The following is a 16,593-nucleotide window of genomic DNA, read 5'->3' as shown; positions in this document are numbered from 1 at the left end:
ATATAGGCAGGAAATATTCCCAGGACCATGAGCTGGATGCTCTCGAGGGGCCACCTCTCCTTTTTCCAGCTACCCTCTCCCCATTCCTTTCCCCTTGCTTCTCTCTTGTTTGTAGCTGCCCATGGGATGGGGAAATGCTAAGAGGAGCTGAGGGGGACAGACCAGGGACAAAACAGGACCATCAGCTGGGCCAGTTGCTAAAGGGGCGGGAGGGGAGGGGAGGAGTCCTCAGGGATCCAGTTTCAACAAACGTTTCTTTCCCCAGAAGGGGAAGGCGGGAGTGAGGGGGAGAGGGACCTATTTAAAGCTACCCTGTTGCTCAGACTGTCTCTGTCTGTCTGCCAGGGTCTCCAGCTGCCCCAGACAGGCGGTGTGGTCTTGGGATCCTCCTGGTGACCTTTCCAGCCTAGGTCCCCTCAGCCACTCTGCCCCAAGATGGGTCGTGGGGTGAGTATTCCTCCGAGATCAGGGGCCACTCTCTGGAGGGTGGAGTAGAAATGGGACATGGAGAGAGGGTGAGAGACACTGACGGACTGCGTGGGATGGTTTGAACTTGGAACTAGTCTCCCGACTGCACATGCATGTGGATTCGTTCCACGGAGCTCATGAGCCTAGGGACTGGCAGGTCCTGCAGCTACCCTGCTCTCTGCCTCTCCCACAACTAGCCTAAGAAACTACCCAAGTGCCCTTCTAGATCTCCCTGCTCTCTGCCCACTCATCCTTACTCCACAAATCCCTCCTCTCGCTCCACAATCCCTAGCTTCCCAGCTGAAGAGATCTTTGGCACTGTTAGTTCTCTGCCGTCCTTGTTACCCACTGAAAATATCTATTGCTCTGAGGTCCTTAGCCCAAGAGTACAGGGGCCAGCCTGGGGCTGGAAAGGTGTTATGGAGCAACCCCAGAGCCACCTAGCAGTTGATTACACCAGTTCTCAGAGTTCTTCATGCCAGAGTCAGCTGGGGCAGAGAGAGCAAAGATGTATCCCCAGCCCTCACCCCAGCACCCCTCCGGATGTCCCCATAAGCACTGTCCTGGGCTCCAGGCCATAGGCTTTGGGGACCTTTCCAAAGGCTGCTGAGAACTGCGCCTGCCTATGGCATTCTGAAGCAATGGATTTGCCAGTGAAAAGATTAACAGCCATATCTGGGCGAGCAAGGACAAGGCTTCCAATTCTTGGGAATGAAATCCCCATATGAAGAAAAAGGACCCAATCCCTTTCCATTCTGTGCTTGGAAGTTTTCCTCATGTGGAATCGTGGCAAAAGAGGGCACAGAGGGAAAGGGCTTGACAAGGCCATTGCAAAATGTGAGGGAGACAGTGCCACAGGGTGCTGTGCGCCAATTTCTGGATCCAAGGAGGAGTCAGGCAAGGACATGTTATTGCACTAAGCTGAACAGCTGGAAAAACTCGAATCCTGGATACCAGGGATCCAGAGCTTGGGTGGGAACTGGAAATAGAAGAGCATCTCGCATGTGTGCATACATGCATCTGTGTGTGTGTGTGTGTGTGTGTGTGTGTACACGTGTCCACAGCCTTACAATAGCGTGTTCCTAGGATAGTGCTGCAGGCTTCCATGGGTGAACCTGCACTATGTTTCAGCAGGAGAATTTGCAAATGAAGGGCCTCTGGGCATACAGGGTGATGGGTGGTGAGTGTAAGGTGAGGGCTGTAAGCCCGCCCTTAGGAACTATCCATGGGCAATGGGTTTCCCCAAGGAAGAGTCATGATTAAAAGAAGGCACACTGTCCTGGGACCTTCAGCAATATCGTTCCTGCTCCCCATAGAAAGGGCAGATCCAGCTGAGGGGCAGAACCTCTAAGAGTCCAGGGCCAACCAGGTCAGGCAAGCCCAACCTCCATCTAAGTAGAAAGAAAGAGCAGACACCCCTCCACTCTGCTCTACCCCAGAGTAAGGTAGCCCCACCTCATAGAGCTCTTTTGACTTGGAAAGTAACTTGACCTTGGCCTCCCCATTCAGAACTTCTCCCCTAGTACCCTTGCTGGGTCCATAACCTGTGGCACCCCTAACCTAGTGGCTGCGCGTGACTTTGCTGGTCTGGTCTGTTTAGCGGAAAAAGCTGGGTTAAGTCTGGGAGCTCAGAGTCCTACCTATAAGGAAAGCCCTGCAGAATACAATCCCACTCCCCACACTCAACTCTGAGGTCTGCTTCACCTCCATTCCAGTCCACGCCTGTGTGGCTGTGAAGGGCAGCGTGGGAGCTGGGGGGAGGGATCACACTGGTGGGAGGGAGCCAAGCCTCCTCCAGAGGCTGAGGTGGGGGTGGGGGGAAGCGTTGGCTGCTTTCCAGCTACCCCCACTTTGTCCCAGTCTCTGGCTTTCTGAAAAAAGAACTCTCTGTTCTCCTACAACATTGAAGAACCAAAGAGAGGGACTTGTGTTAGGGGAGGGAGGGGAGACCAGAGGGGGAGAGAGGGGTCCCCACTTCCTCTTTCTTTCTTCCCTGGGCAGCCACTGGCCCCAAATCTCCTCAGGCTCCTGGCCATGGAGCCTGAGATCCTTGCCAGGACAGAAGAAGGGGGAAGGGCAGCCAAGCTCTGCACTTATGGGAGAGCAGGGTGGGAGCTGGGAAGAGAAATCGCCACATGGAGTTATTTAGCTCAGCCACAATCCAACACTTAAGAGCCAGTGCATTTCTCAGAGCCACCTATCTGTTTGTTTGTGACAGGATCTCGCTATGTAGCCCAGGCTGGACTCAAACTTCCAATCTTCCTGCCTCCGCCTCCCAAATTATGGGCATACAGATATGCACACCACCAGTCCCAGCTCCATAAGTGGGCATTTGATTCTCATTTTCATGTCTGTTGTTTGATATCAAATGTGCAGAGATTTTCCTGGACTCTGCTGCTCAGACCTCTAGCCCAAGCCTCCCACCCCTCAAGCCCCCAAGGGCCACACTGACGTCTGTCCAGATGCTTTCTCGAATTCAATCCCACTGTGGCCTCCTATCCTCCACTCAGCCCTGCCTCACCAAGCATGCTAGATGACAGAACACTTCAATTCACCTGACTTAATGAAGCCTCTTGCATCGCCCGGGGAAGGGAGAGGCAGAAACATTTCTGAGTTGTTCTTAGCTTCTTTGGATGACTGCCTCAGTTTCCCCATGATGCTTGGCCTTCAGATGCTCAGAACCAGATTGCTTTTGTGGGTAGTTCAGATACAGATGAAAGCATGACGGGTCAGTTTCCTTTTCTAAACGGAGTGTGTCTGAGCAACAGTCTGAGAGCACATCTTCTAGGTCATTGCATCCTGAAACAAGTGTCCACCTTGTAGTGTACCTCCCACGCCCAGCATTGCTTCTGATTTTACTGGACAGAATTCTATTATCCAAGGCGCTAAGCTTACGATTCCTTAGGATCACAGCAGCTGCCGTATCCCCCAGACGGTTGACTCCGATAGGTGAAAATACATTCTTCTCAGTACCCGGGACTCAGAGGACCACAGCCACAAGCTGGTGGAATGGCAGGATACTGCTCTGCATTTGCCCGGATCTGTAGAACATGCACTCATTACAAGAGTGTCAGCCCCGGCCATGGGGAGATAGTGATGAAACAATGTACCACTCTAACGATGTGGGATGCTGATGAGGAGGGAGGCTGTCTATGAGTAGAAGATTCACGAGAACTTCCTCTCCTTTCCACTCACCTTTGTGGTCAGCCAAAATGCTGCTTAAAAAAAACACCTGACTAAAATACATAATAAGCCCCCCCCCCAAAAAAAATACATAATCTTGAAAAACAAAATAAGCAAGCAGCCTCCCCTTCCACTGATGCGCCTGCCTACCAGGTATTCATTCGTTCTTTATGGAAAACACAAATCATAACCACAGCATCAAAAAAACCGACTCCTGAAAGCTCAGCATAGCCTTGAGGGTCCATAGAAGAGCAGGAGGAACCAGGCATAAACAGCTACCCCCTGTATCCTGAGGGAAGTGGAGAGACATGGAGGGAGAGACAGACACGGAGGGAGTTGACAGCATTTTGCACACTATCAATAACCCCAGGTCCTTCCTAGCCCTCCCCCCAGTCCCTTGCCCCAAGGCTGCCTCCATTTGAATGAAGAATCCTCACCATCTCCCCAAAGAAGCTCCCAGGTGGCCCTGAAAACCTGCAGTGGCCCTGAAGAGGAGGGCAGACAGGGGTCCCTAAAGATCACTATTAAAAAAACATGGCGCTGATCTGGACAGAGGGCCCAAGACTGACCCTGACTTCCATGGCTTCAGTTCTCTATTTACTCTCATATATATTTCTTGACAAAGGGAACTCATTTATGCTTTGGAGTTTCAAGTCCTATGAGTTGCCTGTGTCCAGTCCCAGGCACACCTGCCCAAGCAGGCTGGGGAGGGTTCCCAGCATGCCCTGGGCTCCCATTTTATAGCCGTACTTGAACCCATCCCTTCTAGCTTCTCTCAGCCCATCATCTCTACCCATTCCATTTCTACCATCGAGTCTGCTTCTCCCCTTCCCTCCTGGGACTTCTACTCTATCCAGTGTTCCTCTCTAAATTAGGCAGACATTCCTACGGGGTACCCTACCCATCAATGCAATCCCTGCCCACCCCCAGAGTCCCTTCCAATAATATAGGATGATCCTTTTCAAGACGTGTCCTGATTCTAATGGCAGGACATCCTTGGTGTCTGGTGTGAACAGGCACCATCCAGTCTCCCTGATGATCTGAGCCATCCCTTCCTTTTTCAGGCAGGGCGTGAGTACTCGCCTGCTGCCACCACTGCGGAGAATGGGGGAGGCAAGAAGAAACAGAAAGAGAAGGAGCTCGATGAGCTGAAGAAGGAGGTTGCCATGGTAAGGACCACAGAGCTTTCAGGGGGGCTGTGGAGCAGCAGCTCTGCTCGGGCACTCACACGCCAGCAGCCATGAACACCCAGATGAGCTTGGTACCCAGTCTCATGCTCCCCACTTAACCCAGTGCCCCGAAGTGTGCCTAGCCTCCTTTCCCAAAGTGTCTCCATTTCCCCTTCCCCAGGATGACCACAAGCTGTCCTTGGATGAGCTGGGCCGAAAATACCAAGTGGATCTGTCTAAGGTGAGTGGAGCCATGAGGTGAGAGAGGCAGGCAGCTTCAGGAGTGAGAACCCCAAAACTAGAACACAACGCTCCTTGCAAGTGAGGGAAGCAGCCCAGAGATGAGAGACTTACATACATATGGTCGGTCATGGGATTAGTTGGTGGCAAAGCCAGAAGTAGACTTTGGACCCCTGCTTCTCCCTCTTTCCCTGTGTATCTAGAATTCCTTGGAACCCAGACCTTGGCAAGGCTCTGTGCTCCTCCTCACACAGCCACTTTCAGAGACGACAGGCATGGACCAGCAAGGTGACTCATCCCTGTTGTTATAGTACTTGCCGGCTCCTGCTACATCAGTGGCTCTGTAATAAGATGCAGTGCAGACATTTCTTTAATCCTCACCATAGCTGTGTCAGGCATTGTCATCCTGTTTATTAAAGCAAGGAGACTCAGAAAGGGAGACTGACTTGCTGGATCTGTATCCGGGCCCATGCTCCCCACTTAACCCTGTGCTTCCAAGCATACTCAGCTTCCTTTCCCAAAGTGTCTCCATTGCCCCTTCCCTGGGATGGCCAGAAGCTGTCCCCGGATGAGTTGAATTACATAAACAAATACAGGCTGATTGCTGAACTCGCCATTAAAATATATTTTAAATTGTTCCTCAAAGCTAGGTGGTCTTTCACACATCTATTGCCCCAGATACTTGGGGAATAAGGCAGAAAAGATTGCACGTTCAAGAGTGGGGTGGACAATGTAGAGTTCCTGTCACAAAATCAAATCGAAGAGGGCTTTGGATGTAGTTCAGTGCTAGAGTGCTGTGTAGCTTGTGTGATGCCCTAAATTCAATCCTTAGTTTTAAAAAAATCCTCCAAGCGCTGCTGTGGTCAACTGCAGTCTTAGGTACTTAGGAGGCTAGAACAGAGAGAATGCTTGAGCCCAAGAGCTGAAGACAAACTATTGCTAGCTTGGCTCAAACAAATAAAAACATTGTTGACGCTAGCCACAAGTCCAAGGCCAGCTTGGGCTTATAAAGTAACTTCCAAGCTAGAACAATCCCCTGTCTCAAAAGAAAGATACAAAATGTTGTGGTCGGTATCCTTGACCCACTCCTTTCTGTCTCTTCTTAAACTGCTAAGCTCCCATTCTTTAACCTTACTTTATTTTCTAGGACGAGCTTTCTACTCTCTGGCATCATTGTATATTTATTATTGTGGTTTCCTCTTTAGATTGTGGGTGGGTACTTTGTTGATCTCGCCCATCTCTCCATCCTTCCCAGTGCCGGGCTTGCAGTTGGAGCTCAAGGTTCACACATAAAGTGGGTGAACACAGGACATAAAGATCAGTAACAAGTGGTTCCTACTCAAAGGCAGTAACAAAAATTTCAAAAACAAAAACCACACAAACAGAAGGCCAGTGCAATATAGTAAGCCCCACTCTAGATCAAGCATGGGGGATTACCTGGATCCAGAAAGAGGCCTTTGATCTAGCCTGGCTGGTGAGATCAAAGAGAAGTGAGCCTGGCTAGGCTTTCTTTGGAAAGTAATAGGTGATTGCCAAAACTGCGTGACACCCAAGGTCAAAGCTGTGGGGTTTTCCCTGGAGCCCTGGAGAAAGGCAGGATCTGCAGGAAGAACGGAGGGTGGTCAGACAAGGAATTTTTCCGGACAAGGAATCATGCTTATGCATGCTGTCCCAACAAAAACATCTTTCAACCCAAGAATAACCCAGGTGGAGCCACAGTGAGTCCATATTAGCCTTCAAGACCCAAGTCTCATTATAGACACCATTTCCTCTGTGTGGTCCCTCATGATGGTCCCACCCCTTCCAAGCAAAGGAGAATTTTCTCCCTCTAGCTGAACATGATTCTCTAAGATCCTGAAAGATGTGGTAAGGGTTGGGTTTGTTCCCTGTGCCACACCCACACTTTTCCTCACTCTCCAGGGCCTCACCAATCAGCGAGCTCAGGACATTCTGGCTAGAGATGGACCCAACGCCCTCACTCCGCCCCCCACAACTCCTGAGTGGGTCAAGTTCTGTCGTCAGCTTTTTGGGGGCTTCTCTATCCTGCTGTGGATTGGGGCACTCCTCTGCTTCTTAGCCTATGGCATCCTGGCTGCCATGGAGGACGAACCATCCAACGATAATGTGAGCCATGCACCTGACCCCTGGACCTGCTTATAGCCCTGCCCTCCAACTCACAACCTCAAATAAGGTGATGGGAGGGCTCAGGGAACAAGATCACAGACCCAGTCAGGACCTCAGACTGAAGAGAAGTGAGGCTTCTATACATACCTGTGACGCACCCTCCAACACATGTGGGCAGTGAGACATACTCCATACTCCTTCCACTAATAAGCTGTCTTTATCCCTGCGTCTTCACTCCTAGAAAAGCCAGAGCCATGGGGACTCCCTTCTTTGCCCCTTCCATGCTAGGAGTGTGGGTTAGGAGACTGGGGGAGGTTGTGGAGAACGACTACTCAGTACCATTCTCAAGATTGAGTTCAGGTGAAGGATGGGATCCCACATAGAGTGACTCTGGGTGCTCATCCCAGGTGTCACCCAGCCCTGGAGGTGACAAATGACAGGTCCCTCACACTCTCTTTCTCTCTCCTTACCAGTTATATCTAGGTATCGTGCTAGCGGCTGTAGTTATTGTCACCGGCTGCTTCTCCTACTACCAGGAAGCCAAGAGCTCCAAGATCATGGACTCCTTCAAGAACATGGTGCCTCAGGTAGATGGCAGGGACTAGCTGCATCCAAGTCGGGGCATAAGGTTTCTGAGACGGTCTGCCCCTTTCTGTCTTGTGGTCTGAGGTGGAAGGAAGATGGGCAGAAAAGAAACCTTGTGGGCTCTCCACGTCATTTCGCGGCTAATGGTGTAGGGGGTTCTTCTTGGAGAGCAAAGGTAGAAATGAACAACTCACGACGGGCTCTTGGCCTTTCTGCAGCAAGCTCTGGTCATCCGAGAGGGAGAAAAGATGCAGATCAATGCAGAGGAGGTGGTAGTGGGAGACCTGGTGGAAGTGAAGGGTGGAGACCGTGTCCCTGCTGACCTCCGGATCATCTCTTCCCACGGTTGCAAGGTGAGGAGGTCACGGTTGAATCTGTACAGTTAAGAGAGGCCCACATGAAAGTTTAAAAGTTAAAAAAAAATGCAAACATTAAGGTCTCCCCTGTACCTGGTATACCTCCTTCCAGCATATGATGGCTACATGCTACCTCTGCGGATCTATGTGTTAGGAATGCTCTGTGCCCTGGGATTTCTTTGATCTAGTCATTTTATAGCCACTGTATATTGAATACTATTTCCATGATAGAAGTCTTTACATACACCATCTAATTTCACTCTGAAAGATTCCAGGCCAGCCTGGGCTACAGGGATCCCTGCCTACTAAATTAAAGTTTAAGGAAAGAAAGTTGAAGAAGCTGGGTGTGGTGGGTCACACCTATAATCTTAACCTCCCCACAGGCGGAGGGTGGAAGCAGGAAGACGGAGAGAGTTCAAGGTCCACCCAGCCTGCCTACCTAGAGAGGGTGTCTGGAAAAAAGATGATGTAATTATCTGTCGCAGCCTGATAACCCTGGGAGTTAGCATTTTTATAGACAGCCTTGGTGGTGTCTCTGGAGTTGTGCAACACAATGACCCTGCTAACATTCCCACTTTACAGGTGCACAAACAAAGGCCGTGTGAGTTACATAAATAACCCAAAGACATAAAAAAGTCAGGAAGACTCAGTCATGCAAACCAAAGCCAGGGTGATAGCTGAGTAAGGCCATAAATATGTGATGAGGGCAAGTGTAATTTCGTCCTTCCTGTCATGAAGATTGAGGGGGGTTGAATCTGGCTCAGGAGACAGCTGTGTGCCCACAGAGCTGCTGCTGCTGCTGCCAGTTTAATGACGGCTCCCCTTCCTCCTCAGGTGGATAACTCATCCCTAACAGGGGAGTCAGAGCCCCAGACCCGTTCCCCTGAGTTCACCCATGAGAACCCCTTGGAGACGCGCAATATCTGTTTCTTCTCTACCAACTGCGTGGAAGGTGAGACGCTAGCCTCCCAAGAAAGCTCCTCACCCCAGCACAGTGCAGGGAAGGGGCTGACTCCTGAAACTGTACTTATTTGGCTAAAGCTCCGCATATAAAAGGCATTGAGGGAACTGAACTGCGGTAGTAGTCATCTCTGGAGAACAGGGCCAAGGGCACTGGCCAAGGGCAGACTGACTCTGCTGGAAATCACCTCTCTACAGGAAGCTCTCAGTTCTGTTGATCCCCAGGCTGAAAGCCTTCCACAAAACACTCAGAGTCAGGATGCCCCTCCCCCAACTGTTAGGAGTATGGAAGTCAAGTGAGGTCTTCTAGGCGATAGTTCTGGACTAGGCAGTGAGCTGAGTCAGGACTGACTCTGGGAAGACAACCAGGGGCAAGAGATGGTAGGAGAGAGCAGTGTGCAAGGACCATAGACCTCTCACAAGGTGATATCGAATACCTCCCTGCATCCCTGCTCCATGACTTTCCTTCTCCTCAATGCATTGGTTCTTTGGGCTTGTTTCCTTCCTTCAGAGAATTGGAATTACAATAAAAATCACTACACATTAAATTTCCTAAATGTTTAATGTATTGGGATTCTGATTTGCCATAGCGTTCCCACAACTGAATGCATTTGAAAGGTCAGATAAGGTATGCTTACTGCTTATGCATCGACTAGCTCTGAAGCGAGGTCAGGGAAAGAATGCAAGTCATATTCGTTGCATGCTTGCCTTGTGACAGATGACAGTCATAGTTAGTCCATTTAACCACTGACTCCTAGGTAGGAGTTCTAATGTCATTTGAACCCAGATTTGGCTGACTTCAACATGAATGCCCAGAGTACCACACATTCTTTCCCAAAGACCCCTGCAATGTCACATATTTTAGATAATCACAATCTTATTTTACAGATTATAAATAAATAGAATAAATACATAGATATAAATATGTAGAATAAAAGATTATTTTATTCTACATTGAGATCTTGTTTTTTTAATTAAAAATATTTCATAATTGTGTCTGTGTGAATGTGTGTGCGTGTGTGTGTGTAAGTGAGCACACTCATGCCACAGTGCACTTGTGGAGGACCTGCAGACCTTGGTTTTCTGTCCACCACGTGGGTTTTAGGAACCCAACTCAGGTCAACAGGATTGGCAGGTAGGAGCCCTTACACACTGAACCATCTTGCTGGCTCAAGAAAATCGTAAGACTAAACCAACCAGCCAACAAAAACCAATAAGTAATTTACTCCAGCTTATCATACGCTTTTGAAAAATATCTAGAGTAAGATTGATTTGCTGAAATGTCGTGATCAATTTTTATTTCATTTATTGAACCTCTTCAATTTGAACGTCTGTAGTACTTGCCAGATGTCTTCTCAGGCCCAAATGGAAAAGAAAATAATTTGCTATTGTATTAAATCTAAGATTGGTGGTTTATGCAGGGAGGGGAAGCCCTGTGTACTAAAAGTGGCCTCTAGGATCTGAGTCTTCAGCTTATGCACTTTGTGATGGTTTTATCTCCTTAGAAAATATGACGAGGGGGCTGAAGCGATGGCTCAGTGGTTAAGAGCACTGACTGCTCTTCCAGAGGTCCTGAATTCAATTCCCAGCAACCACATAGTGGCTCACATCCATCTGTAATAGGATCTGACGCCCTCTTCTAGTGTGTCTGAAGACAGAGACAGTATGCTCATGCATAAAATAAATAAATAAATCATTTTTTTAAAGCATTAAAAAAAATATGATGAGACGTCAGTCATTGGCAAGCCCAGGGAATTTACCCTCTGTTTTTTCCTTCATGGCAGGCACTGCCAGGGGCATTGTGATTGCCACAGGTGACCGGACAGTGATGGGCCGCATAGCCACTCTTGCCTCTGGCCTAGAGGTGGGACAGACACCCATAGCCATGGAGATCGAGCATTTCATCCAGCTGATCACAGGGGTGGCTGTGTTCCTGGGGGTCTCCTTCTTCGTTCTGTCCCTCATCCTGGGCTACAGCTGGCTGGAGGCAGTCATCTTCCTCATCGGCATCATCGTAGCCAATGTGCCCGAAGGGCTTTTGGCCACCGTGACTGTGAGTGGCAGAGGCTGAATCGCCACCAGGGCCTTCTCCCTGTTTGACACAGACAGTTGCTTACTGCTTCCCAGCAATGTTCTTCCCTTCAGGTCCCTGCAGTCACATAGCAGATGCCATATGCAGAAATTGTTCAGGGCATGCCTGGGAGTTTGAAGTTGAAAATTTGGGGGGGGGGTGAGCTGTATCTGAGCATTCAATTTCTCCTTGGTGGCTTGTTGTGGCCGTGTTCCTCACCATCTGTGTGCTTGTCTCCCGACTCAGTCTGGGGTTCATCCTGTCTTGTGTGCTATAAAGACTCTTTCAAAGGTCACCAGTGACTAACTAGCAAATCCATTGACATTTCTCAGCTCTCATCCTTAATGCTGCTGCTGAAATGAATATTTCTGTCCATCCCCCTGTCCTTCATCAGCCACTGTGATGTGTCACTATCCTGGTTCTCCTGTCCTCACAGCAGCTCAGTGACTGTCAAGCCCCAGCCCCAACTTTCCTCCTTGCTGCCCTCAGAGGAACCCATTTTCGTCCACAATTTCTGTTGTCCCTTTCATGTGGGTGGTTGTCACATCTTTGTACCTGCTCTGGAGTCAGATATCTTCAACTTTCTTCCGAGCATTTACCACAGATATGGCCTAAGAACCTATTTAAGATGCCTAAAGTTGAACTGTCGCTATTTCCTGCTAGGTCCCACCCAGTCTTTTGTGAGTGGGATTAATAGAAAAGGATTAGAGCTTCCGAATGGGGAAGAATCATAGACATCTGTCACTCTCGACTTGGCCCTTTTAATTCTCCTCTCTGTCTGCCAGGTGTGCCTGACGCTGACAGCCAAGCGCATGGCTCGCAAGAACTGCCTGGTGAAGAACCTGGAGGCCGTGGAGACGCTGGGCTCCACATCCACCATCTGCTCAGACAAGACGGGCACCCTCACCCAGAACCGCATGACAGTGGCTCACATGTGGTTTGACAACCAGATCCATGAGGCTGACACCACAGAAGACCAGTCTGGTGATTGGGTGCTCCGGAAAGGGTGACGGGAAATGGATCCTGCCGAGGGACCACGCAGAAGAGGGAGCCTGGGGTATGAAATGCTCTAAGGGAGAGCCAATCTTCTCCCTCCTTTCTTCCCAGGGGCCACTTTTGACAAACGGTCCCCCACATGGACAGCCCTGTCTCGGATTGCTGGTCTCTGCAATCGTGCTGTCTTCAAGGCTGGACAAGAGAACATCTCCGTGTCTAAGGTAGGGGGCCAGCCAGTGAGTGCAGACACAGATGTATTGGGGGGGGGGCTCCTTGAAGGCAGCCAGCTTTCCCTCTCTCACCCTGTAGCTGCTTTGGTGACCTCAGCTGATGCTCTGTCTCCTCCATCCTCCATCTCCTCCCTCCCCCCCCCCCACCGTGACACTGAATTCTCTTTTCTTCTGGCAGCGGGACACAGCTGGGGATGCTTCTGAGTCAGCTCTGCTCAAGTGCATTGAGCTGTCCTGTGGCTCAGTGAGGAAGATGAGGGACAGGAACCCTAAGGTGGCAGAAATCCCCTTCAACTCCACCAACAAATATCAGGTCTGGCTGGATGGCGGGGACACAGAGAGAAAAAAAGAGGGACACGAATGGGGAGAGTGGGTGAACAGAGACTCAGTAGAAGAAAGTGAGTCAACAGAGACTCAGCAGAAAGAAAGGATGGGTTACATCCGAGGAACATGTGTTCCCAGGTCAATCCCGGGACAACTGGCCTGGCTGCATCACCCTCGAACAGGCAAACCTAACCACACGCAGCTTATCCCATTCTCTCCTCTTCTGAGAGACTCCCATCCTCTGGCAATGGTCCTCCAACACTGCCGTCCGAATAACTAACGCACACTTCCATAGTTCCCATACTGTATCCCTCAGCCTTGAGATACCTGTTCCTGCCAAGAATAGCCTCAGGTCTATTCTGCATGCACCATGGAGGGAAAATCCCCAGGACATTGAGGACTAGGGGATGCTAATGAAAGCCGTCCAACCCCTACCTAGCACAACACCTATCCCGACTGATCTTAATACCTATTTGTTGAACAAGTCACTGTTCTATGGAAGCGACTCCATAGAACTCCATGGGTTTTAAGACTCAGGATTATAAACAAACACCCTCCACACATAGTTTCTCCTTGTTCACAGTCTTTGATGGATAAGATTTACGTTGTTAAGGAAGGTTTTCCTTCTAAACAGCTGCTATCAGACCCTGAGCTAAGCAACAGAGCCACCAAGATTCTATGGCTCCCTCTGTAACCGCCTTTCCCTTCCCAGCTCTCCATCCACGAGAGGGAAGACAGTCCCCAGAGTCATGTGCTGGTGATGAAAGGCGCCCCAGAGCGCATCCTGGACCGATGCTCCACCATCTTGGTACAGGGCAAGGAGATCCCTCTTGACAAGGAGATGCAAGATGCCTTTCAAAACGCCTACATGGAGCTGGGAGGACTTGGGGAACGAGTGCTGGGTGAGGAGGCAGAAAGAGGAGCAAGGCTGAGAAGGCGGGGCCTTGGTAGTGTCTACTCTTCCGCTCTTACTCCTCCCGCTTACTCCTCCTCAGGCTTCTGTCAGCTGAACCTGCCTTCTGGAAAGTTTCCTCGGGGCTTCAAATTTGACACAGATGAGCTGAACTTTCCCACAGAGAAGCTCTGTTTTGTGGGGCTCATGTCTATGATTGATCCCCCCAGAGCAGCCGTGCCGGATGCCGTGGGCAAGTGCCGAAGCGCGGGCATCAAGGTACTGGCCTCCTTCCTACCCACCCCACCCGTATCCTTGTATGCCTGGTGCCAGAGGTCAGGGGACTGCAGCAGCTGCTGTCCTGAGGTGACGCAGGCTCCTGTTGGCCTCCTTCCCACTGACCCAGAGGAGTTATCCATCCGTAGGGAAAGGCGCATGCCTGATAAGATCGCTCAATTCTGCCTTTCGCTTAGGCCTATCCTCTAGCCCAGCTCACTGCCCCGTCTGCGTGTGCCGTGCCTCCTTCCCATCTCAGTCTCATTCGAAGCACCAGTCGGCACTCCTGGCATGGAGACCTAGTTATTTGACTGTCCCACTGATGCTCAGTCTATCCATTTGGAAAAGGACTAGTAAGCTCTTGACTACCCCAATGGGCTCCTCTTATGACTCCATATTCTCCTCTCTCATTCACGATCCTCTCCCCTACCCCCCCCCCCCACTGAATTCTTGTCCAAGTGCGGCTGGTCATTTCTCACTGACTTCTCTCTTTTATTTGTTTGGTTTGTTCTTCATCCAGAAAATATTTATTGCTTATCAGAATGCATCGGGCACTTGGTCCCCGACATCTTCTTTTTCCAGTCACCAATTCTGGTGCCATCACTGTCACGATTTTTTAAAAAACAAAGCAACTCAGCCTGTCCCCTGAAAGCCACGTCTTTGTATCCCACTGAGGATACAAAGATGTGTAGAAACTGAGCTCCACCTCAAGATCTCTCTGGATTGGCGGGTAGAGGGGAAGATGCTTCTAAACACATCACAGAACAGTCACAAGAGTTGGGGGTCACTGAGGACCTATTGGTCAGATGCCCTAATAAGTTATTTTAATTTTTCATACTCATCAGACACTACTCTAAACACTGTGCATGGCTGCCTTCTGAGTCAGTGCCAGCATCTCCCTGTTACATAGACAGAGAAACTGAGGCACCGAGTAGCAAGGCCAAGACCACAGAGCTAGTAAGTTGCTAGGTCAGAATTTGAAACCAGGCAGTCTGTTTCTTAACCATCACACCAGAAGACTAGGTGCTATGTGTGTGTGTGTGTGTTTTAACCACAATAAGAACTCAGTATGGAAAATAGGCATTATTAACCCCCACTGAAAAACAAACACAGGGAAACTCAGAGTAGGTAAATAGCTTCCCCAAAATAGAAATGTTGTAAGAGGCCAGCTGGGAATGGGAAGCCCAGTTGGCTTGTCTGGGAGTCATGGTCCTTCTGCCCAGTCAGGTGCCTCTCGGCATGATGAGAAATGGCACAGCGGCTGGGCAAGGGCTCTGTGGAAAACCAGCGGGGAACTGTTAATTCCACCTCAGAGAACTAGACAGGGTTTAGCAGAGGGGATGATATTTGACCTGGGCCTTAAAGGCTGATGAGGATTCAGTAGGCTCTAAAGGAAGGGGAGCCATAGCAAGAACAGTCCGTACCCAGATGTGCCTATAGTATCAGGAGATGTGAGGGTCAGCAGAGGAGAGATGGGGGACTACTGGGAACTAGGACTGAGACATTGGGTCAGGGCCAGTTGGAAGGATTTCCTTTAAATGCCAGACTTGTGTGCCATGGAAGGCCACAGATGTCACAAAGAAAGCTTTAAGGCTACCTAATGGAGGATGGACTAGATGTGGACAAGAGCTGAAGTCAGGGAACCAAAGAGACAGATTCAAACAGATTAAAGGTGCACAATAGCCCAGGCCAGGACGAGGATCTCAATGGGACAGCAACACAGGGAACGGAGACACATAGTTGCATTTGAGAAGCAGTTTGAGAACTCGGTGAGCAAGCTGGGCGTGGGGTACAAAGATATGGGAGAGAACAGGACAGAATGGTCAGAACAGATGGTATCTAAGAGAGGGAGAGGAGCTGCAGGGTGCTGGGAGGACTGATAGGATCTCAGCCTGGACCATAAGTTTGAAGCATTTATAAGGGGCTGGGTGGATGAACATCTAGAGACAGTTGGAGTATAGAGTTCAAGGTCAGGACTGGAGATTTAAATATCTCATTAGCACATGAGTATAAACTAAAGGTTTATTAGAGCATTTTATGACACCGTTCAGAAAGCAAACAGGAGTCAAGGAAAAAGTACAGAAGGAGACCCTAGGTTCACCAACATCTCTGAGGAAGGGGAGAAAGGGAAGAGAGGAAGACGGATGGTAGGACATAGCTAACATTTCTTGTCTACATAAAGCCAGCCTGGGATGGTGTGGATTCCCCCCCACCCCCACCCCCAGCCCCACTGTTCTGAAACAGAAAAAGGACTTGTCTAAGTTCCAACAGCTGGTAAATGGTCCCATCCAAAGCCAGGACTTGCTCCATTCTGCCACCCCGAGGAAGCTTGAACAAGCATGCAGTGGAGTAAGGGTACAAGTGGGGCAGAGACGAAGGAGGTGCAGAAACCAAGTGAGTGAAGGGTTTCCATACATTAGAGAGTCAAGACAGCAAGGTTTGATGAGACTCTTGTTTTTCAGTAGGAAGGAACTTTGGGGGTAGGTTCAGGTTGGTAATAGGAGCAGGAGAGAAGGCAGTGGGGCCTGAAGAGGTGTGTCTTGCTTCAGATCTGTGGGACTTCTTCTCCAAGCCCACATATGCAAATCTGTCCTTTCTAGCTTTATGCTGATAATAGCCTCTCTCTAGGCATACGCCCTTCTCATCCCACTCCATGTATTGTGCAACAGTAAAAAACATTAATTATCCTGGCGAAGGCAAGCCTAGCCTCCCCCCCCCC

General features: G+C 49.8%; 1 protein-coding gene across 1 annotated transcript in view; it reads left to right on the top strand.

Moving 5' to 3' along the window:
• The first annotated feature begins 321 nt into the window (after positions 1–321).
• Positions 322–16,593, top strand: part of LOC110296540 (sodium/potassium-transporting ATPase subunit alpha-2) — a 23,440-nt gene continuing 7,168 nt past the window's right edge. Inside the window, exons 1-13 of the mRNA XM_021165275.2 lie at positions 322–447; positions 4,716–4,820; positions 5,002–5,061; positions 6,981–7,184; positions 7,658–7,771; positions 7,988–8,122; positions 8,960–9,077; positions 10,870–11,138; positions 11,942–12,140; positions 12,264–12,373; positions 12,561–12,695; positions 13,419–13,608; positions 13,702–13,877. Of these exons, the coding sequence (XP_021020934.1) occupies positions 436–447; positions 4,716–4,820; positions 5,002–5,061; positions 6,981–7,184; positions 7,658–7,771; positions 7,988–8,122; positions 8,960–9,077; positions 10,870–11,138; positions 11,942–12,140; positions 12,264–12,373; positions 12,561–12,695; positions 13,419–13,608; positions 13,702–13,877 (1,827 nt within the window). The 5' untranslated portion in view covers positions 322–435. The remainder of the gene's footprint in view (positions 448–4,715; positions 4,821–5,001; positions 5,062–6,980; positions 7,185–7,657; positions 7,772–7,987; positions 8,123–8,959; positions 9,078–10,869; positions 11,139–11,941; positions 12,141–12,263; positions 12,374–12,560; positions 12,696–13,418; positions 13,609–13,701; positions 13,878–16,593) is intronic.

This window comes from Mus caroli, chromosome 1 (assembly GCF_900094665.2).
Source record: "Mus caroli chromosome 1, CAROLI_EIJ_v1.1, whole genome shotgun sequence".
NCBI classification, from domain to species: Eukaryota; Metazoa; Chordata; class Mammalia; order Rodentia; family Muridae; genus Mus; species Mus caroli.
The sequence above is the reverse complement of the archived record's forward strand: the minus strand, read 5'-3'. Positions and strand labels throughout refer to the sequence as shown.